Raw genomic sequence first — 23,065 nt, 5'->3', positions numbered from 1 at the left:
ACAAACAGTTAAGAAATATGCTAGTGGCCAAATCTATATTCGGATATATCCTGAAATAAGTGTTTGAATGGTTATGGCTGAATTAAACCCACCTTCACTGTGACTTGCAGCATCTTCATGGTGGGCTGTGGGGATCAAGTTTAGCTTCCTCTGTGCTGAGAGTACCATCGTGCTCACTACCCAGCATGGCCACTTTTGTCACTACTGGAAAGGTAACCAACTTCAAAGTCACCAGCACCAGGGACCCCATGCCTCTCATCAGCTACAACAACAGCCCCTGGAAAAGGGACATGCCAGCAGCCCAGCACCCTCCTTCAGAGCAGGCTTCCTCCAGCCAGGCCTCTGCTACAGAGACCCGAGCCAGCGTTATCATGAAGACGTCAGACATCTCTAAGTCCTCTGTCAAGACCTGCTGAAGACCTGGCAGTGCAGTGACTCAAGATATGGGCCAGTCAGTGGCAGGCTTGGCGTGGAAAAGCCCTTGATCACTGCTGGCCTTCTTGTTCGACCAGAGTGCCTGCTGGCCTTCTTGTTCGACCAGAGTGCCTACTCATAGGAATGACTCGGACATACAGTACAGTATAGGGGTATGGGGCTCTGTGAGCTGTAGAATATGGATCGATGCCCAAACTGAACCTCCCAAGATCTCAGGGCCTTTTAGATGCGATGGGAGGGAATTAATCTACAAACTGTGAAAATATTTGTAGGGCATCTCAACCCACTCTTCGCCCACTGTTAATAATGTACATACTAATTTGTCTGCTTAATGGCAAACCGCTTCTGCACCTTATGGAAAGCACTGACAGGGATGTGTCTGGCCACTCTGGGCTGTGTATGTGTGTACACTAACAGCAAAGCTGAAGCCATAGTAGAGGCCTTGCCTATCTAAGGCTCACTTTGCAACCTTGTCTTTGGCCTTCAAGGAGAAGCCATCCATAGGATAAAAGGATGAAGAGAATAAATGCACTTGGTAATTTATCTAGATGCCTTTTAAGGCACTCTCTTTTAAGCACTTATATATATATATATAGTACATTTTAATCTAGGGTGGACAATTATACAATTTGTATATTTTTTCCCCCAAAAGGAAAGATTTCTGATTATTTGTTAGATTACTTTTTTTATTGTTATTTACATGACACATGAGGAAAATATATATTCTCCATCAACATGTCTGCATTTGTGACATCTACTGTATGTGAAATTGTATATGCTTGTAGCTTACTGTATGTGTGTGTGTGTATATACATTACCAGTCAAAAGTTTGGACACACCTACTCATTCAAGGGTTTGTCTTTATTTTTTTATTTTTTTACATTATAGAATAATAGTGAAGACATCAAAACTATGAAATAACACATATGGAATCATGTAGTAACCAAAAAAGTGTTAAACAAATCAAAATATATTTTATATTTGAGATTCTTCAAAGAAGACACCCTTTGCCTTGATGACAGCTTTGCACACTCTTGGCATTCTCTCAACCAGCTTAATCTGGAATGCTTTTCCAACAGTCTTGTCGGAGTTCCCACATATGCTGAGCACTTTTTGGCTGCTTTTCCTTCACTCAGCGGTCCAACTCATCCCAAACCATCTCAATTGGGTTGAGGTCAGGTGATTGTGGAAGCCAGGTCATCTGATGCAGCACTCCATCACTCTCCTTCTTGGTCAAATAGCCCTTACACAGCATGGAGGTGTGTTGGATCATTGTCCTGTTGAAAAACAAATGATAGTCCCACTAAGTGCAAATCAGATGGGATTGAGTATCACTGCAGAATGCTGTGGTAGCCATGCTGGATAAGTGTGCCTTGAATTCTAAATAAATCACAGACAGTGGCACCAGCAAAGCCCCCCCACAATATCACACCTCCTCCTCCATGCTTCACGGTGGGAACTACACATGCAGAGACCATCTACTGTCCGCATCACCTACTCTGCGTCTCACAAAGACATGGCGGTTGGAACCAAAAATCTCAAATTTGGACTCATCAGACCAAAGGACAGATATCCACGGTCTAATGTCCATTGCTCGTGTTTCTTGGCCCAAGCAAGTCTCTTGTTATTATTGGTGTCCTTTAGTAGCAATTTGACCATGAAGGCCTGATTCATGCAGTCTCCTCTGAACAGTTGATGTTGAGATGTGTCTGTGACTTGAACTCTGTGAAGCATTTATTTCGGCTGCAATTTTTTGGTCTGGTAACTCTAATGAACTTATCCTCTGCAGCAGAGGTAACTCTCTGGGTCTTCCTTTCTTGTGGCGGTCCTCATGAGAGACAGTTTTTGTGACTGCACTTGATGGTTTTTGTGACTGCACTTGAAGAAACTTTCAAAGTTCTTGACATTTTCTGGATTGACTGACCTTCATGTCTTAAAGGAAAGATGGATTGTCATTTCTCTTTGCTTATTTGAGCTGTTTTTGCCATAATATGGACTTGGTCTTTTACCAAATAGGGCTATCTTCTGTATACCACCCCTACCTTGACACAACACAACTGATTGGCTCAAACACAAAGCACACCTGTTAATTGAAATGCATTCCAGGTGACTACCTCATGAAGCTGGTTGAGTGAATGCCAAGAGTGTGCAAAGCTGTCATCAAGGCAACTAGTGGCTACTTTGAAGAATCTCAAATAATCAAATATATTTTGATTTGTTTAACACTTTTTTGGTTACTACATGTGTTATTTCATAGTTTTGATGTCTTCACTATTATTCTACAATGTAGAACATAGTAAAAATAAAGAAAACCCCTGGAATGAGTAGGTGTGCCCAAACTTTTGACTGGTACTGTATGTAATTGTGTGTTTTAAATTAGTTGCTATACATTTACACACGTTTGAGTGTGTCACTGCACATTCAGGGGCAACTCTTAATCCTGTGGATAAACATGCAAATCTTAATAAAAATATTGTTTTGTAATCCTGTTGTACTACAATGTTGTAATATTTCCAATATTACACCATAGACTGTTTTTCAAGTTTCAATACAGTGACACAGATTAACAGAGGTCAGCAATGTCCTATAATTTAAGACCACATGTGTGAAACATTTACGCTGTTGTTTGATTCAGCTGTTGGGATTCAGGAGAGATTTGTTTCATTGTTGTTCTGCTCCTACTGTCCTCACTCAACTCTTGAAGTCAGATCTTTACTAAGAAAATAGTCCCAACGGTGAGTGTTTTGCCACTCATAGTATTACTTGTTTGAACAGGAATGAATGTAGTGATATTCAAGCTATTGCATAATGGCTCTGCAAAGCATTATTATCCTTGCACAAATACTAGTGATTGTGAAATAAAACATTCTTAGTATTTTTTTCCCCAGTTTCCTCATAACAATCCTCCTTTCAGATTCTATTGAAAAACAAAGGAGGGTAGTTGTTGAGCTCCAGTCCTCTGCAGCACACAGTAATCCCACATGGGCCTGCTTTGGCTCATGCTCTAGCTGCCTTTTTGGTTTTGGTTGCTGTTCTTAGCCGCTCAACTTCCTGTTTGCGCCTGAACACAGCCAATTGGTGCCTGGGTTGCTGTGACACCTATACACCAGATATGCCATTAGTCAATCCCAGAGTAAACAAAGTCTCAACCTCTGCCTCAGGATAGTCCAGAGCACATTATAACAGCTTGAAAATGCCAAGCAATATGAAAAGTCATTGAAGTTATTGCACATGAGTTAGAGGACTAGCCCGTCAGACATCTCCAAATCTTACATGCTGCAATACATTATATTTTCATTTACCATATATTTTAATTTAGTTTAGACTCATTCAAGTCCTGGTTTGGTTGAATAGTCGTTGTACAAATGTAAATGGTCAAGTTCATGACATTACTGTAGTTTTCATGCAAGTCTGAATACATTGCACCAGCTAGTGGCTGTAGTAATAACTAGAATGTAATTCAATAGTTTGATGTTTGAACTCACAATAAAGCAATTAAGGTCAAATCGCATACACAGATTTAAAGATGTTATCGCATGTGCAGTGAAATGCTTGTCTTTGTAGCTCCAACAGTGCAGTAATACCTAGCAATAAAAAACAATAAACATATATTCCCAAAAGTTAAAAGAAATAAATTAAGAAATATCAGAATGAGCAATGTCAGAGTCCGAAATATAAATATATATACACTGAGTGTACAAACCATTAGGAACACCTTTCTAATATTGAGCTGCACCCCATTTTGCCCTGAGAAAAGCCTCAATTCATTGGGGCATGGACTCTAGAAGGTGTCGAAAGCATTCCACAGGGATGCTGGCCCATGTTAGCTGGATGTCCTTTGGGTGGTGGACCATTCTTGACCACTCTACACACAGGAAACTGTTGAGCAAGAAAACACCAGCAGTGTTGCAGACACACTCAGACCGATGCACCGGGCAACTACTACAATACCCCATTAAAAGGCACTTAAATATTTTGTCTTGCCAATTCACTTTCTGAATGGCACAGGAGAGGGTCGGAAGCAAAACTGTTACACATACACAATACATGTCTCAGTTGTCTGAAGGCTTAAAAATCCATCTTTAACCTGTCTTCTCCCCTTCATCTACACTGGTTGAATTGGATTTAACAGGTGACATCAATAACGGATCATAGCTTTCACTTGGATTCACTTGGTCAGTCTATGTCATGGAAAGAGCAGGTGTTCCTATTGTTTTGTACACTCAGTGTACGTATAAAGTGGGTTAAACCGTATGTAAACATTAAGTGACCAGTGTTCAATGACCATATACCGGGTGGTAGACAGCTAGTGACAGTGTCTGAAGTTCAGAGCAGGGTACTGGGCAGGAATGTAGAAGTTATTTCCATGCATCATGAAAGCTCTCTTTATTCAATTGGACTATGTGAGCCTGGATATTGGGAAATACCTCGTCAATTGTGCAACTGAATAAATTCAACCCAAATGTGTCTTCCGCATTTAACCCAAACCGTCAGATCAGAGAGGTGGGGGGCCTGCCTTAATTGAGATCCACGTCATCTGGACCCAGGGAGCAGTTGTTGTTGGGGATTAACTGCCTTGCTCAATGGCAGATTTTTCCACCTTGCCTGCTCAGCGATTTGAACCAGCGTCATTTCGTTACTGGACCAACACTCTTAACTGCTAGGCTACCTGCCCCCCTAATGATTATTATGATACTGTATGATCAGCCTTTTTCTGTAGAAATGGTTGTCTTGAAGATGAACACATGGTGGCAGTAGAGCACTTCTCAAAACTATAAAAACTAAATTTCTTCATTCATAAATAAATTGTTTAAAGTATTGTAGCGACCTGCATCGATAGCTGTAAATTATGAGTTATGCTGTGTTGTACTTAACCGTACCGTGTTTGCCAGTCAACCTGCTATCTGTTCCGGTACGGAGCATCCTTGTGGTTGGTGGGGCGGCGGGGGTTTGGCAGGGGGGTGGAGCACCGCAAATTTAAGACTACTTAGCCATTGTCTCTCTCTTATGTTTTGTCTTATCAAGAGGAAAGGGGGATACCTAGTCAGTTGTACAACTGAAATGCGTCTTCTGAATCAGAGAGGTGCTTGGGCTGCCATAATCAACATCCACGTCTTCGGCACCAGGGGAACAGTGGGTTAACTGCCTTGCTCAGGGGAAGAACTACAGATTTTTTACCTTGTCAGCTCAGGGATTTGATCCAGCAACCTTTTGGCTACCTGCCAACGGGAGATGGTCAGTGTGTTTTATACTGGGATCCTTGAGTTATTTGAGTTCCTTGAGTAGCCTGTGTTGAGTTGGGTTAATAAACCGGGAATTCCTAAACTCACCCTCTGTCTGGACATTTGTTAATTTATGATCTAGCCAGGTCATTACAGTATTATTAGAGAAATATGTGTATTTTTTTCATGATGCAGATATAAAAAAGAGTGCCACATCCTTGAAATGCAATGTACTTTACTTAATCAGCCTGTATAATAATTAAAAGACAAAAAAAAGTGTAGGATCCCCTTATAATAGTTGAACGATTATCCCTTTTCCCTTTGGCCTCACCCTGATCTTGCGAGTTTACATTCTGTTTCGCTACACAACATCAGGATGGTTCGTACGAGGCTTCCTTCCCTTTGTAACCTTGTAGAATGTTGAAAGGACACTTCTGATTGATTGTTCGACAGTGACCCCTCTCTGACAATTTACCCTGGGGTGTAATCGTTAGTACAAGTATGGAACGCCGTTTGGGTCTTAAAGCACGTGGTCAAAGCGATCTTTTTAATGCAGTTGCACCACAAAAATAAAACGAGAGTTTCTATTGGACAAATTCAGATTGGTTCCTCCTTGTTTCCTTCCGTTTCAGCGTAATGAATATCTGGAATCCATGAGACGTCCATACCCCCCACCACTTCATATTTAAACTTGGGGGGGACGTGACAAAGACGACGTCCAATGGACCCCAGACAGCACCAATGATGCCAATTTAGCAATTTTGTTGCTAGATTTAGCAACTTTTCAGACTACCCTGGCAACTTTTTTTCAAACAACACCTAGCAACAAATTTAGCTACTTTAAAAATGTATTTGGAACTTTTAGCAACTTTTGAAAAGTGACTCAAATGCTAAAATGCAAGCATTTTCCCTCTAAATGACACAAAAACGATTTCTCTGTCTCACACTCAGTCACAACACACATGCCTGGCTGCAAAAGTGCATTGTGAGTGACGTCAGCAGCATGCCAGCAGCAATTTCAGCAAATTGCAAGTCATTGTTGGCTGACTGCAGCAGCAGTAGTACGGGTTCGACGAGCCAAACCCAGTGAATATAGTTTGATCTTGAATGTTTGATCTTGAACATAACTTACAACATTGATCAACATGTCTCAATCAAAATTGTACAGCCAGAAGTACAGAAAATAGTGGTCGTCTGAACCTGAACAAGTGTCAAATCATATTTTGCTCTGAGATGGCCAGTCAATTTGAGTCACTTTATTGTGTATTATACGTAATGACGCAGTTTTACGTTATCACGCAATGACATCACAACGTAATTTAGCAACTTTTAGCAACAAATCAACCTGCCTCTAGCAACTGACCCTGAAAATTAGTTGGCAACACTGGACAGCACGGACCAAAGATAGAGGGCGATCTATAAAAATCCGCCTGCCGTCGAGAACACAGAAATAGGAATTTGACAACCAGAGGCATGTTGATATTTATATATATAAATGATTAAATATAGCGATAAATGTATGTTTCAGGTAGCAATCGTAATAGCTAGCTAACTAATTGCTGGTGAGTGTGTTAGCAAGAATCTTTCTAACGTTAGCTGCAAACGCAACGCTAGCTAAGTTATTTAACGTTAATTCATTGCATTTGGTAGCGAGTTTCATAACCTAACCTAACCTAGTTAGTAGTCTGGCAGCAACAGGCTAGCTAATTTTGAGATAATTTTTTTTACATGAGGCACCAAGACCTTGCTTGATTTACAATGCAAATCTGATGGCAGAGCAGACTAGTTAGGGCCATAGAATGATGTCAAAGCGTAGCCTTTCAAATGGACCTAACGTTAAAAGACTAACAGCCAGTATTTTCTCTAAGCCTGGTCCAATATCGGGGTGCCTTCTCTCCCTAACGGTTTATGCTTATGAATGAAGATCCAACTGCGAGGAACACGAAGCCTGTCCTCTTGTTGGTGTTGAGATGTCATTGACAGCAACATGCATTTTGCCGGCAGGAGCAGCAGCAGCACCGATGCCCCCATCTCCGTCGGTTCATCTTTTCGTTTCTTTGCCTGCCATCAGCATGGGAATCGCCGCAGCATTACTTTTTCAGTTTGGATATGGGGGACTCACCGTAACGTCATTTTTTTCTGAAGATTTGTATTTATATGTCCTTCGCCTTGCTGTGTTTCTTGTTGGGAAGCGTTGGTCTCCTCGTGAAGAAGGGTCCTCCTAAAATCTGCCGATTTTAAACTTCAAAGAGACGGTCTACTTACCTGTTGGACTTGTTTAACTTCTCTAGGGCCAGTGGGACGATTTCGTCCCACCTACGTAACAGCCAGTGGAATCCCGTGGTGCGTTATTCAAATACCTTAGAAATGCTATTACTTCAATTTCTCAAACATATGACTATTTTACACCATTTTAAAGACAAGACTCTCGTTAATCTAACCACACTGTCCGATTTCAAAAAGGCTTTACAACGAAAGCAAAACATTAGATTATGTCAGCAGAGTACCCAGCCAGAAATAATCAGACACCCATTTTTCAAGCTAGCATATAATGTCACATAAACCCAAACCACAGCTAAATGCAGCACTAACCTTTGATGATCTTCATCAGATGACAATCTTAGGACATTATGTTATACAATACATGCATGTTTTGTTCAATCAAGTTCATATTTATATCAAAAACCAGCTTTTTACATTAGCATGTGACGTTCAGAACTAGCATACCCCCCGCAAACTTCCGGTGAATTTACTAAATTACTCACGATAAACGATCACAAAAAACACAACAATTATTTTAAGAATTATAGATACAGAACTCCTCTATGCACTCGCTATGTCCGATTTTAAAATAGCTTTTCGGTGAAAGCACATTTTGCAATATTCTAAGTAGATAGCCCGGCATCACAGGGCTAGCTATTTAGACACCCACCAAGTTTAGTCCTCACCAAAGTCAGATTTACTATAAGAAAAATGTTATTACCTTTGCTGTTCTTCGTCAGAATGCACTCCCAGGACTTCTACTTCAATAACAAATGTTGGTTTGGTTCAAAATAATCCATAGTTATATCCAAATAGCGGCGTTTTGTTCGTGCGTTCAAGACACTATCCGAAAGGGTAAAGAAGGGTGACGCGCCCGACGCGTTTCGTGACAAAAAAAAAATCTAAATATTCCATTACCGTACTTCGAAGCATGTCAACCGCTGTTTAAAATAAATTTTTTATGCCATTTTTCTCGTAAAAAAGCGATAATATTCCGACCGGGAATCTGTGTTTTAGTACAAAGAGAGAGAAAATAAAAACATGGGGTCGACTCGAGCACGAGCCTGAGTCTCACAGTACTGTGACCAGCCACTATCCAAACGCGCTACTTTTTTTCAGCCAGAGCCTGCAAAGCCACAATTCAGGTTTTTGCCGCCTTCTGAGAGCCCATGGGAGCCGTAGGAAGTGTCACGTAACAGCAGAGATCCCCTGTATTGGATAGAGATAATCAAGAAGGGCAAGAAATTGTCAGACAGGGCACTTCCTGCATGGAATCTTCTCAGGTTTTGGCCTGCCAAATGAGTTCTGTTATACTCACAGACACCATTCAAACAGTTTTAGAAACTTTGGAGTGTTTTCTATCCAAAGCTAATAATTATATGCATATTCTAGTTTCTGGGCAGGAGTAATAATCAGATTAAATCGGGTACATTTTTTATCCGGGCCGTGAAAATACTGCCCCCTAGCCATAACAGGTTAAAAAAGGTGAGTGATTTGTGGTAAAAAAGACAACAAATATAGTGCTGCTGAACCATCAGTATGAACTGTGTGGAGTTAGCAGATGCAATCCCATAATACCCCAGGAACAGCTTGTGAAGACAGCAGCTGACTTTCACTTCCTGGTGGAAGAAATATGGGCTTCTTTCTCAATTCATCTTTCCTCGATTCCTTGCATCTTCTCTCATCGCCTCTTTCTCAGAAAGGATTGGAGAAGACACCCTGAAGGGGGAAACCTTGAAATGGCTGAAAGACTGACTAACCTCTACGGATCGGTTTGTCCCTATACCGGGATGGTTGAGCTAATGTCCAATTTACAGTAGCTATTACAGTGAAAAAATACCATGCTATTGTATGAGGAGAGTGCACAACAACAAAAAATGTATCACGACAATTGGTTTGATATATTCACCTCTGAAGGTAAATAATGACCTTGCATTCAGTAATCTTGCTCCCGTCCTGAGTGTCCCAGAAATAAATGTGCATAGTTTTGTTTGATAAAATACATTTTTATATTCAAATGTAGGAACTGGGTTCTACAGTTTGAACCCCTGCTGTGTCTGGCTCCACACCCACCCTGCCCAGCCATCTAGATGTGTGAAAGTTAGTGTATAAGCTAATGACCCATCATGTATGACATTCCTGGCAGTGTGTAAACTTACACCATATACTTTTTGTATGTTCTCTATAGTTATGTACTTGAAAATGTATCAATGGACCAATTTGGCACACTTCATGTAAAATATTGTCTAGTATTGCAATGCTTCACTGGATCAGTATGAAACTTTGCACACATACTGCTGCCATCTAGTGTCCAAAATCTAAATTGCACCTAAACTGCAATATTATGTTAACTTCTATGGGCTACGTGGGACGCTAGCGTCCCACCCACGGTACACACTATCAACAGCCAGTGAAATATCAGAGCGCCAAATTTGAAAACAACAAAATGTCATAATTCAAATTTCTCAAACATACAACTATTTTACTCCATTTGAAAGATAAACATCTCCTTAACCTCTATGGGCTAGGCGGGACGAATTCGTCCCAACTACGTAACAGCCACTTGAAGCCTGTGGCGCGATTTTCAAAACCTTAAAAATCCTATTACTTCAATTTCTCAAACATATGACTATTTTACAGCTATTTAAAGACAAGACTCTCATTAATCTAACCACACTGTCCGATTTCAAAAAGGCTTTACAACGAAAGCAAAACATTAGATTATGTCAGCAGAGTACCAAGCCAGAAATAATCAGACACCCATTTTTCAAGCTAGCATATAATGTCACAAAAAACCAGAAGACAGCTAAATGCAACACTAACCTTTGATGATCTTCATCAGATGACAACCCTAGGACATTATGTTATACAATACATGCATGTTTTGTTCAATCAAGTTCATATTTATATCAAAAACCAGCTTTTTACATTAGCATGTGACGTTCAGAACTAGCATACCCCCCGCAAACTTCCGGGGAATTCGCTAACATTTTACTAAATTACTCACGATAAACGTTCACAAAAAGCATAACAATTATTTTAAGAATTATAGATACAGACCTCCTCTATGCACTCGATATGTCCGATTTTAAAATAGCTTTTTGGTGAAAGCACATTTTGCAATATTCTAAGTACATAGCCCAGGCATCACGGGCTAGCTATTTAGACACCCGGCAAGTTTAGCACTCACCATAATCATATTTACTATTATAAAAGTTTGATTACCTTTTGTTGTCTTCGTCAGAATGCACTCCCAGGACTGCTACTTCAATAACAAATGTTGGTTTGGTCCAAAATAATCCATCGTTATATCCGAATAGCGGCGTTTTGTTCGTGCGTTCCAGACACTATCCGAAATGGTAAAGAAGGGTCGCGCGCATGGCGCAATTCGTGACAAAAAAATTCTAAATATTCCATTACCGTACTTCGAAGCATGTCAACCGCTGTTTAAAATCAATTTTTATGCAATTTTTCTCGTAGAAAAGCGATAATATTCCGACCGGGAATCTCCTTTTCGGCAAACAGAGGAAAAAATCACAAAGACGGGGGCGGTCAGGTCACGCGCCTAAGCCCAGAGTCCCTTGATCGGCCACTTGAGAAAGGCGATAATGTGTTTCAGCCTGGGGCTGGGATGACGACATTCAGGTTTTTCCCGGGCTCTGAGCGCCTATGGACGACGTAGGAAGTGTCACGTTAGAGCAGAGATCCTTAGTAAAAGATAGAGATGGCAAAGAAGTTCCAGAAATGGTCAGACAGGCCACTTCCTGTAAAGGAATCTCTCAGGTTTTGACCTGCCATTTGAGTTCTGTTATACTCACAGACACCATTCAAACAGTTTTAGAAACTTTAGGGTGTTTTCTATCCATATGTAATAAGTATATGGATATTCTAGTTACTGGGTAGGAGTGGTAACCAGATTAAATCGGGTACGTTTTTTATCCAGCCGTGTCAATACTGCCCCCTAGCCCTAACAGGTTAATCTAACCACGTTGTCCGATTTCAAAAAGGCTTTACGGTGAAAGCATAAAGTTAGATTATGTTAGGACAGTACATAGACAAAACATTACACACAGCCATTTTCAATGCAAGAACAGGCGTCACCAAAAGCAGAAAACCAGCTAAAATGATGCACTAACCTTTGACAATCTTCATCAGATGACACTCCTAGGACATTATGTTAGACAATACATGCATTTTTTGTTCTATCAAGTTCATATTTATATCCAAAAACAGCATTTTACAGTGGCGTGTGATGTTCAGAAAATATTTTCCCTCCAATACTGTCGGTGAATCAGCACAACAAATTAAAAAATACTATTCATTAACGTTGATAAAATATTAAACTGTTATTCAAAGATTTATAGATTAACATCTCCTGAATGCAATCGCGTTGACAGATTTCAAAATAACTTTACTGGGAGAGCACACTTTGCAATAATCTGAGTACTGTGGTCAGAAAAAAACAGCAGGCAATTATAAACACCGGCCATCTTGGAGTCATCTAAACGCATAAATAGCATTATAAATATTCACTTACCTTTAATAATCTTCATCAGAAGGCACTTCCAGGAATCCCAGGTCCACAATAAATGTTTTGTTCGATAAAGTTCATGATTTATGTCCAAATAACTCCATGTTGTTCGCTCGTTCTGTAGGCTACTCAAAATGTAGGGCGAGGGAAACAGTGACGACGGAAGTCAAGAAAAAGTTCTATTTACGTTCGTTCAAACATGTCAAACGTTGTATAGCATCAATCTTTAGGGCCTTGAGAACGTGAAACTTCAGTAATATTCCAACCGGACGTTTGCATTGCCTTGAAAAACCTTATGGAACGCAGTGGATTTCTCACATGAACGCGCCTTATGAACTGATGTGATTTTCAGGGCACCTGCTTACCAGCGTTCTCCTTCGGTCTGTGTTTACCGCAAAAGGCTCAAACTACTTTCTAAGACTGTTGACATCTAGTGGAAGCCTTAGGAAGTGCTATTTGAGTCCTAACTCACTGTGTGTCAGAAAGGCAAGGACTTGAGAAAACTACAGGAACCAGATTTTCATTTCCTGCTTGGAATCTTCTCAGGGTTTTGCCTGCCATATTCTGTTTTACTCACAGACGTCATTCAAACAGTTTTGGAAACTTTAGAGTGTTTTCTATCCAAATCTACTAATAATATGCATATCCTAGCTTCTGAGTTTGAGTAGGAGGCAGTTTAATATGGGCATGTATTTCATACGAAAGTGACAATACTGCCCCCTAGCCCCAACAGGTTTTTAAGGCCTTTGTATTGCGTTTCAAAGATGATTAGAATTTATTTTTTTAAAACATGTTTTTTGTTTGTATTATTTTTTACGTGATCTAATGTGTTATATTCTCCTACATTAATTTCACATTTCCACAAACTTCAAACTGTTTCCTTTCAAATGGTATCAAGAATATGCATATCCTTGCTTCAAGTCCTGAGCTACAGGCAGTCAGATTTGGGTATGTTGTTTTAGGCGAAATTTGAAAAAAACGGTACGATTCTTAAGAGGTTTGAGACACGCAGTGGCCTTTCCCTCTTTCCAGACTGTGACAGAGAATGTGATGTTTTGAAACACATCAAAATATATGAACCATGCTCATTTGAGCTACAGATTGGGAGAGATGACCGATAGGGGCGAGAGAGAACAATTGTGCGATTAAATCTTATGTCACAACCTGCCCTCTAAATACACCTCTGCTGTCTTCAACCAGGATCTCAGCGATCATTGCATGCGTCCGTAATGGGTCTGCGGTCAAACTACCACCCCTCATCACTGTCAAACGCTCCCTAAAACACTTCAGCGAGCAGGCCTTTCTAATCGACCTGGCCCGTGTATCCTGGAAGGATATTGACCTCATTCCATCAGTAGAGGATGCCTGGTTATACCATCTGTAGCGCATTACGGTCAGATGCCGAGCAGTTCCCATACCAGGCGATGATGCAACTGTCAGGATGCTCTCAATGGTGCAGCTGTAGAACCTTTTGAGAATCTGGGGACTCATGCTAAATAATTTACAAAATAGCCTCCAACACTCTACTCAGCAAACTGGATGTAGTCTATCACAGTTCCATCTGTTTTGTCACCAAAGCCCCATATACTACCCACCACTGCAACCTGTATGCTCTCGTTGGCTGACCCTCACTACATATTCGTCACCAAACCCACTGGCTCCAGGTAATCTATAAGTCTTTGCTAGGTAAGCCCCGCCTTACCTCAGCTCACTGGTCACCATAGCAACACCCACCCGTAGCACGCGCTCCAGCAGGTATATTTCACTGGTCATCCTCAAAGCCAACACTTCCTTTGGGCGCCTTTCCTTCCAGTTCTCTGCTGCCAATGACTGGAACGAACTGCAAAAATCACTGAAGCTGGAGTCTTATATCTACCTCTCTAACTTTAAGCATCAGCTGTCAGAGCAGCTTATCGATCACTGTACCTGTACACAGCCAATCTGTAAATAGCACATCCAACTACCTCATCCCCATATTGTTATTTATCCTCTTGCTCTTTTGCACCCCAGTATCTCTACTTGCACATCATCATCTGCACATCTATCACTCCAGTGTTAATGCTAAATTGTAATTATTTCGCCTCTGTCCTATTTATTGCCTTACCTCCCTACTGTTCTACATTTGCACACACTGTACCTCGATTTTTCTATTGTGTTTTTGACTGTACATTTGTTTATGTGTAAATGTGTTCTTTTTGTTGCACTGCTTTGCTTTATCTTGGCCAGGTCATAGTTGTAAATGAGAACTTGTTCTCAACTGGCCTACCTGGTTAAATAAAGGTGAAATAAATAAATAAAATGAACTTTGTAGTCTCCTAATGTGCTCTGTTAATTATCCTAACCTGCTGCGTAAATTCTCCTAACATGCTACAAAAAAAGGATCTGGGTTGGTGTTGATATTTTGTTTTTGCTGATAAAGAAACAAACAATATCCATAAATGTAATGTTGTACTGCTCTAATCCTCTCATCCACATAGATACAGTAGAAAGGGTAAGAATACCATTCATCTCTCTTGACAACGATACAATATATACAAAATATCGTCAAAATATTATAAAAAAAACAAAAACACATCACATACCTGATAAAGAAACAAACATCTATAAATGGAATGTTGTGCTGCCCTTATGCACCAACTGCTCTCTAGTACAATTAACAACAAAGAGACATGAATAGCCATGCTAGCCCAATGACGACATGTACAGAGAGAAGTACAGTTACTAGCTAGCATGTACAGCATTCACAAATCAACAGATAAAAAGTTAAATGGATTAAATGCATTAATATCACAATATACTGGTAGAACACCATAGTATTACAATGTCAGTGACAATCTAAACTCAGTATCTGTTTTAACATATAGGATTGATTATGATTTTCTTGGCAACATTTTTCAGTAACATACCTCTTCCACATAGATACAGTAGAAAGGGAATAGGAGGAATACCTCATAATGCCATCTATTTTGTGAAGTGCACCAGTCCCTCCTGCAGCAAAGCACCCCGACAACATGATGCTGCCACCCTCGTGCTTCACAGTGTGAGATGGTGTTCTTCGGCTTGCATTCCCCCTGAATGCAGAAGGAGAAGGAAGTGTGCGACATTAAAAAGGTCACTTACAACAACAAAAGGAATGTATAATATCAGTCATGGGCACTATTCAGATTTTGTGTAATTATACAACAAGAAATTCAACAGTTGTTACAGTAGCATGGGGAAATATTGTCTTGACACTTTTCCAGGGGAGATGGAGTTTATAGATAGACTGGCTGGGCTGTGGGACAGTGGATGACCATTGATAAATCGAATTAAATCCGTTAACAGGCATTACCCATGGAATGCAGGGAATGAGGTGCTACAACTCCCTGCTATCAACCAATCAGCATCCAGGAACCAAATAATCCATTATATAAATTATAGTTGAACCATGTTTTGAGGCTATACAGTGTTTTACATTTACTTATTTGAGGTTCTGATGGGGTAAGACTAAGAAAGCTCATGAAGCATTTTCTTCAAGAATCAATGGTACAGTTGAAGTTGGAAGTTTACATACACCTTAGCCAAATACATTTAAACTCAGTTTTTCATTATTCCTGACATTTAATCAGAGTAAAAATTCCTGTCTTAGGCCAGTTAAGATCACCACTTTATTTTAACAATGTGAAATATCAGAATAATAGGAGAGAATGATTTATTTCAGCTTTTATTTCTTTCATCACATTCCCAGTGGGTCAGAAGATTACATGCACTCAATTAGTACTTGGTAGCATTGCCTTTAAATGTTTTAACTTGGGTCAAACGTTTCGGGAAGCCTTCCACAAGCTTCCCACAGTTGAATTTTGGCCCATTCCTCTTGACAGAGCTGGAGTAACTGAGTCAGGGTTGTAGGCCTCCTTGCTTGCACACGCTTTTCATTTCTGCCCACAAATGTTCTGTAAGATTGAGGTCAGGGCTTTGTGATGGCCACTCCAATACCTTGACTTTGTTGTCCTTAACTTCTATGGGCTATGTGGGACGCTAGCTAGTGGCAAATTCATAAACAACAAAATGTCATAATTCAACTTTCTCAAACGTACAACTATTTTACACCATTTTAAAGATACACTTCTCCTTGATGTAACCACATTGTCCGATTTCAAAAAGGCTTTACAGCGAAAGCAAAACATTAGATTATGTCAGGAGAGTACCCTGCCAAAAATAAATCACACAGCCATTTTCCAAGCAAGGACATGTGTCAATAAAACCCAAAACACAGCTAAATGAAGCACTAACCTTTGACGATCTTCATCAGATGACACTCCTAGGACATCATGTTACACAATACATGTATGTTTTGTTTGATAAAGTTCATAATTATCCAAAAACAGCATTTTACATTGGCACGTGATGTTCAGAAAATGTATTCCCACCAAAACTTCCGGTGAATGTGCGCATCAATTTACAAAAATACTCATCATAAACGTTGACAAAATATATAACAATTATTTAAAGAATTATAGACTACTCCTGGTGTCAGATTTTAAAATCGCTTTACGGAGAAAGCACATTTTTCAATATTCTGAGTACATAGCTCAGCCATCACAGCAAGCTATACAGACACCCGCCAAGTTCGGGGCCACCTAAACTCAGAATTACTATTAGAAATATTCTCTTACCTTTGCTGATCTTCGTCAGAATGCACTCCCAGGACTGCTACTTCCACAAGAAATGTTGTTTTTGTTCGAAATAATCCATATTTATGTCCAAATACCTCCGTTTTGTTCGTGCGTTCAGAGCACTATCCAAAGGCATAACGCGCGAGCACGGTACCAGAGATGAAAAGCAAAAATGTTCCATTACCGTACTTAGAAGCATGTCAAACGCTGTTGTTTAAAATCAATCTTTATGGTATTTTTAATGTAAAATTGCGATAATATTCCAACCGGACAATAGCGTATTCATTCAAGGAGAAATAGATGGAACAGCATGCTCGCGGGACCGCGCATATCCAATCCCTTTGTTGCCAGGCAGTCCACTCAGTAACTGAGCTCCTATTATCTGCCCAGTGACAGGAGAATGCTGAAACAACTTTCTGAAGGCTTTTGACAGCCAATGGAAGCCTTAGGAAGTGCAACGTAACCCCACAGATACTGTAGTTTCGAAAGGGACTAGAAAGAAGAACTACAATTCTCAGATCCTCCACTTCCTGGTTGACTTTTTCTCAGGTTTTTGCCTGCCATATGAGTTCTGTTATACTCACAGACACCATTCAAACAGCTTTAGAAACTTCAGAGTGTTTTCTATCCAAATCTTCTAATAATATGCATATTCTAGTTTCTGGGCCAGAGTAGTAACCTGTTTAAATTGGGTACGTTTTTCATCCGGCCGTGAAAATACTGCCCCCTACACCCCAACAGGTTAAGCCATTTTGCCACAACTTTGGAAGTATGCTTGGGGTCATTGTCCATTTGGAAGACCCATTTGCGACCAAGCTTTAACTTCCTGACTGATGTCTTGAGATGTTGCTTCAATATATCCACATCATTTTCCTACCTCATAATGCCATCTATTTTGTGAAGTGCACCAGTCCCTCCTGCAGTAAAGCACCCCCACGACATGATGCTGCCACCCCTGTGCTTCACAGTTGAGATGGTGTTCTTCGGCTTGCAAGCCTCCCACTTTTTCCTCCAAACATAACAATGGTCATTATGGCCAAACAGTTCTATTTTTGTTTCATCAGACCAGAGGACATTTCTCCAAAAAGTACGATCTTTGTCCCCATGTGCAGTTGCAAACCGTAGTCTGGCTTTTTTATGGCGGTTTTGGAGCAGTGGCTTCCTCCTTGCTGAGTGGCCTTTCAGGTTATGTTGCTATTGGACTCATTTTACTGTGGACATAGATACTTTTGTATCTGTTTCCTCCAGCATCTTCACACGGTCCTTTGCTGTTGTTCTGGGATTGATTTGTACTTTTCGCACCAAAGTACGTTCATCTCTAGGAGACAGAACGCATCTTCTTCCTGAGCGGTACGATGGCTGCGTGGTCCCATGGTGTTTATACTTGCGTACTATTGTTTGTACAGATGAACGTGGTACCTTCAGGCATTTAGAAATTGCTCCCAAGGATGAACCAGACTTATGGAGGTCTACAATTTATTTTCTGAGGTCTTGGCTGATTTATGTTGATTTCCCCATGATGTCAAGCAAAAAGGCACTGAGTTTGAAGGTAGGCCTTGAAATACATCCACAGGTACACCTCCAATTGACTCAAATGATGTCAATTAGCCTATCAGAAGCTTCTAAAGCCATGTCATAATTTTCAGGAATTTGTCTTAGCGTTTGTAAACTTCTGACCCACTGGAATTGTGATACAGTGAATTATAAGTGAAATAATCTGTCTGTAAACAATTGTTGGGAAAATTACTTGTGTCCTGCACAAAGTAGATGTCTTAACCGACTTGCCAAAACTATAGTTTGTTAACAAGAAATTTGTGGAGTGGTTGATTAACGAGTTCTAATGACTCCAACCTAAGTGTATGTAAACTTCCGACTTCAACTGTATATCATGAATTTAAAATAGATGTAGCAATGGCAGATTGACCCTTTGTGACAAATAGTGGCCTCATGATGTGTGTTGTTCCTCAGGGCCAGATTCAAGAGCTCAGAGAGGAAAACACGACCTGGAACCAGAGGCTAAAAGCAGAGGAATACCGGAGGAGTGAGATGCAGAGAGAAATCAGGTAGACCTACTGCCAACACACAACACCTCTCTCACTATTCACTCTTATCTTACAGACCACTAGACTGTGCATTGTTACATCTGTAACTTCACTCCAATTTCAAAAGTGAATACTACTGTTTATTGTAGCTTTTCATGACAATTACGCTTGCATTGAGTGACATGCTACGTGGTCAATGTGAGTGCTCCCTACTCTTGCAAGAAAATCTGACGCCATTGACGGGTGTCTCTCGATGTGATTTGGGCTTTAATGACGCTAAGCAACAGCACTGCCCTATCCTTCTCCCTCCATAATATAACATATGCCATAGCAGATGCTTTTATCCAAACAGACTTAAGCATGCATACTATTTACATATGGATGGTCCCAGAAATCAAACCCACAGTCCTAGCATTGCAAGCGCCATGCTTTACCAACTGAGCCATACAGGACCTCCAGAATGTATAGTGTGGTTTTTTTGCATCCAAAATGACACTCTATTTCCCAGTGGTGGAAAATGTACCCAATTGTCGTACTTGAGTAAAAGTAAATATACCTTAATAGAAAACGACTCAAGTAAAAGTGAAAGTCACCCATAACTACTTGAGTAAAAGTCTAAAAGTATTTGGTTTTAAATATACTTAAGTATCAAAAGTAAATGTAATTGCTAAAATATACTTAAGTATCAAAAGTAAAATTACAAGTACAAGTATAAATCATATTCAAATTCCTTATATTAAGCAAACCAGACGTCACCATTTTCTTGTGTTAAAAATGCACGGACAGCCAGGGCCAAACTCCAACACTCAGACATCGTTTAGTGAGTCCGCCAGATCGGAGCCAGTAGGGATGACCAGGGATGTTCTCTTGATAAGTGGGTGAATTGGACCATGTTCCTGTCCTGCTAAGCATAAAAAAATGTAAAGGGGGAAAAAGTATGGAGTAAAAAGTACTTTTTTTAAAAGTCTGCTTTTGGTCATAACCAGTGTTAAGTGGGTGCCCTTTTCTCTCAGCATTCTAACAATGTACACAAGGGGATTGAGATAACGACCCCTGTACTACCCTGCCTGCCACTCTAGTGTATCACCAGGATAAACCCAGTGACCCACAGCCTGCTTGTGACTGTGGGAGTCATGGTGTATAGTTAAAATACCACACAGTGTATAGTTTTATAGCCAATGATTAATTTTAATGCGCCCCTGCTGTGCGGTTCAAGGCATTTACCATTTATGACATGTGTTTTGTGATAGTGCTTACAGTGTGGTGTTTCTGGCACCTACGTATGGCGCCCTCTGTTGATTGATTATGGATTTATGGTTGTATAACACTTATTATTATTTTTTAAATTAACCTTCATTTAACTAGGCAAGTCAGTTATGGGCAGAGGCAAGCCTCATCTGGAATTATCACACTCATACTGGCTGAAGAAATAGGATTAGAAGTGAGATGCTACTATATTTGCCTTACATATATTTGATAGTTTACTACAATGACTTTACATATTCTCTACATATGTTTTATAGTTTAATGAGTCTTATTTAGACGTTAAGTGTTACTCGCCCTCTTGTTGTGCCATTCCAGAAAGACTCCCTGTATCTGGAGCAGGAGCTGGAGAACCTCAAAGTAGTATTGGAGATCAAGAACAAACAGCTGCACCAACAGGACCACAAACTCATGCAGATGGACAAACTTATGAGCACCATAGATACCCCACCCATTTACTGTCAATGACATATAGTTCACAGACATCCATTTTAAGACAGAAACAATGTTGATTTCATCTGGCATGTTTAATGTTTTTGTTGTTTTTGTAGATAGAGAAAAGCGTTAAGATGGACAAATGCCTTAAAGGTCCAACAGGAGAATGAGGACCTGAAAGTCCGCATGGACAGAAATTCTGCTTTGTCAAGGTAAAATAACTCCTCATTCTCTCTTTCTCCTCTGTTCTTAAATCAATCTGGGACTGGTTTGTCTATGGGCTTCTATGGATCTACTGTATGTGTGTTTTCTCCTCTCTAACTCGTCTTGACATCCCTTTCCAGACAACTGCCCACAGTGCAGGTGATGCTGCATGAGTCTCTCCACAAGGAATCCAAGGTGAACAAGCGGCTGTCAATGGAGAACGAGGAGCTCATGTGGAAGCTGCACAACAGGGACCTGAACAGCCCCCACAAGATGTCCCCCACCTCCCCCTCGCACCACTCCCTCAAGCTCCAATCACCTCGCAGCTCTGCCTTCTTCACCAGCCCCATCCAATCACCTTGCAACTCTGCAGTCTTCTCCCGTCTCACCCAGATAACAGCGACCCACTGCTTTCAGAAAGCAGACACTCTCTCGCTCTCCTGTGATTGGACATAGTCCAGGAAGCAGCCTCTCTCTCTCCTTTCTTATTGGACCGAGTCATCCCTCCATACTGAAGAGCTTTATTAGCTGACATGGTACCCAGAGTTGACTACGGTAGTATTCCTGAATTGATCTACTTTCTGTTCACACTTACTGCAGATCAATGACTCTATGAGAAAAGACTGTTGCGCAGAAGCACTTACTGAGTGAGGCCACCCCTTGTTTTCACTTTGCCTTTCTTGTCTGATATTATAGGTGGAAAAAAAGAAATCTCAGGACCTGTATATAATGATACACTATATTTGCTACTCTTCTTTCTCAGTGGTCGTCACACACACAAACACACCAGTGCCATTGGAAAGAGACACAGAACCGGGAAGATGTCTTGGGGGGGGGGTTGCTGCAATGTTTTTTGGTCGACGGTGTAATATTCATATGTGAATACATACTGAATTATAATTGGATGCATTTTACCGCCGTATCATACTGTGCGGTGATTGGTTAAGACCACCCAGACGGTTAGGTCATGGGCAGTTGATCGTGGTTGGAGATAGGCTAACATGTAGTTGTAACTAGTTAATAAAGAGTTATGTTAAGAAACATCCTGTGGTTCTGCGTTTTATTATTTTGTACAAAGCGTACAAAACAAGACAGACGGGGGGGCAGATTACATTTTTGGGTCGCTACAGACGGCTATATCGGTCCGCTAATACAGGACTAGTAAATGCCCTGTGCACTACTTTTGTGAAGATTAAAAAATGTATATATATTCATATATTCTTTTCCGATTTTTCAGGGGGTGCTGCAGAATGATGCATCTTGCCATAGAGATCTTGGTATTTACAAAATTACATTGATTGGCACAAGATGGGAGCTATAGTAAATAACTGAAAGGTGTGAGTCAAACCAGAGAGGAAGAAGCAAAGCGTTTTTGTATGGAGGTCAATGAGTGTCGAATTTGATTAACAAAAATTTAATGGCTTATTTGCTACGTGTGGCTTAATTGATATAATACAGGTTGTTACGAGTGTACTGATGAGCAGGACATGTGACATTTTAAATCGGACTTGTGCCTGTTGTTCACACGCGTATCTGCCCTCACACTGGCTATAATGGTCCCACAGAAATGTGTTAGTCACACGTAATATCTCAGTTGGCCCAAGGGGGTCGCTGCATCATTCGTGGAGGATGAAATGTTTACTGTTGCCTTGCTTATTTGGATCACCATCTGCTTTTGCAGAATCATCAGTTACTCTTCCTGGGGTCCACAAAAAAAACTAAACATGAAAAAAGTAACAAAACACTGATAGACAAGGACAGTCACACAAATGTAAAATATAAAAATATACATACAATACAACAACAAAAATGATACAAACCATAAAATGAAAAAAGTATGTGTGTGTCTGTGTGTGTATGTCCCCTCACAGTCCCCGCCGTTCCATGATATCTGTTTTTTAAAGGTAATGTTTATGGTCATACTCTTTATGCCAACTGGCGGCTCACGGGCTGAATTTGGCCCCTGGGTGATTATTATAGTTTTATTACATTAAAGACATTAAAAACACCAGCTCC

The 23,065-nt window shown here is 40.4% G+C and overlaps 1 protein-coding gene across 3 annotated transcripts in view; it reads left to right on the top strand.

Annotated features, from left to right (window-relative positions):
* LOC106586054 (interferon regulatory factor 2) overlaps positions 1 to 21,388 on the top strand; it is a 29,497-nt gene extending 8,109 nt beyond the window's left edge. For 2 of the 3 annotated variants that reach the window (XM_014172875.3, XM_014172874.3), the window contains one exon: positions 111 to 2,919. In XM_014172875.3, coding sequence (XP_014028350.1) covers positions 111 to 416 — 306 coding nt within the window. In that variant the 3' untranslated portion in view covers positions 417 to 2,919. Of the gene's footprint in view, positions 1 to 110; positions 2,920 to 19,073; positions 19,169 to 20,728; positions 21,058 to 21,189 lie in introns of those variants that run through there. The other variant, XR_014382604.1, reaches the window with a different exon arrangement.
* Positions 21,389 to 23,065: the final 1,677 nt, after the last annotated feature.

This window comes from Salmo salar, chromosome 25 (assembly GCF_965601325.2).
Source record: "Salmo salar chromosome 25, fSalSal1, whole genome shotgun sequence".
Taxonomy (NCBI): domain Eukaryota; kingdom Metazoa; phylum Chordata; class Actinopteri; order Salmoniformes; family Salmonidae; genus Salmo; species Salmo salar.
Note: the sequence above shows the minus strand (reverse complement) of the source record. Positions and strands in the feature narration are given on the sequence as shown.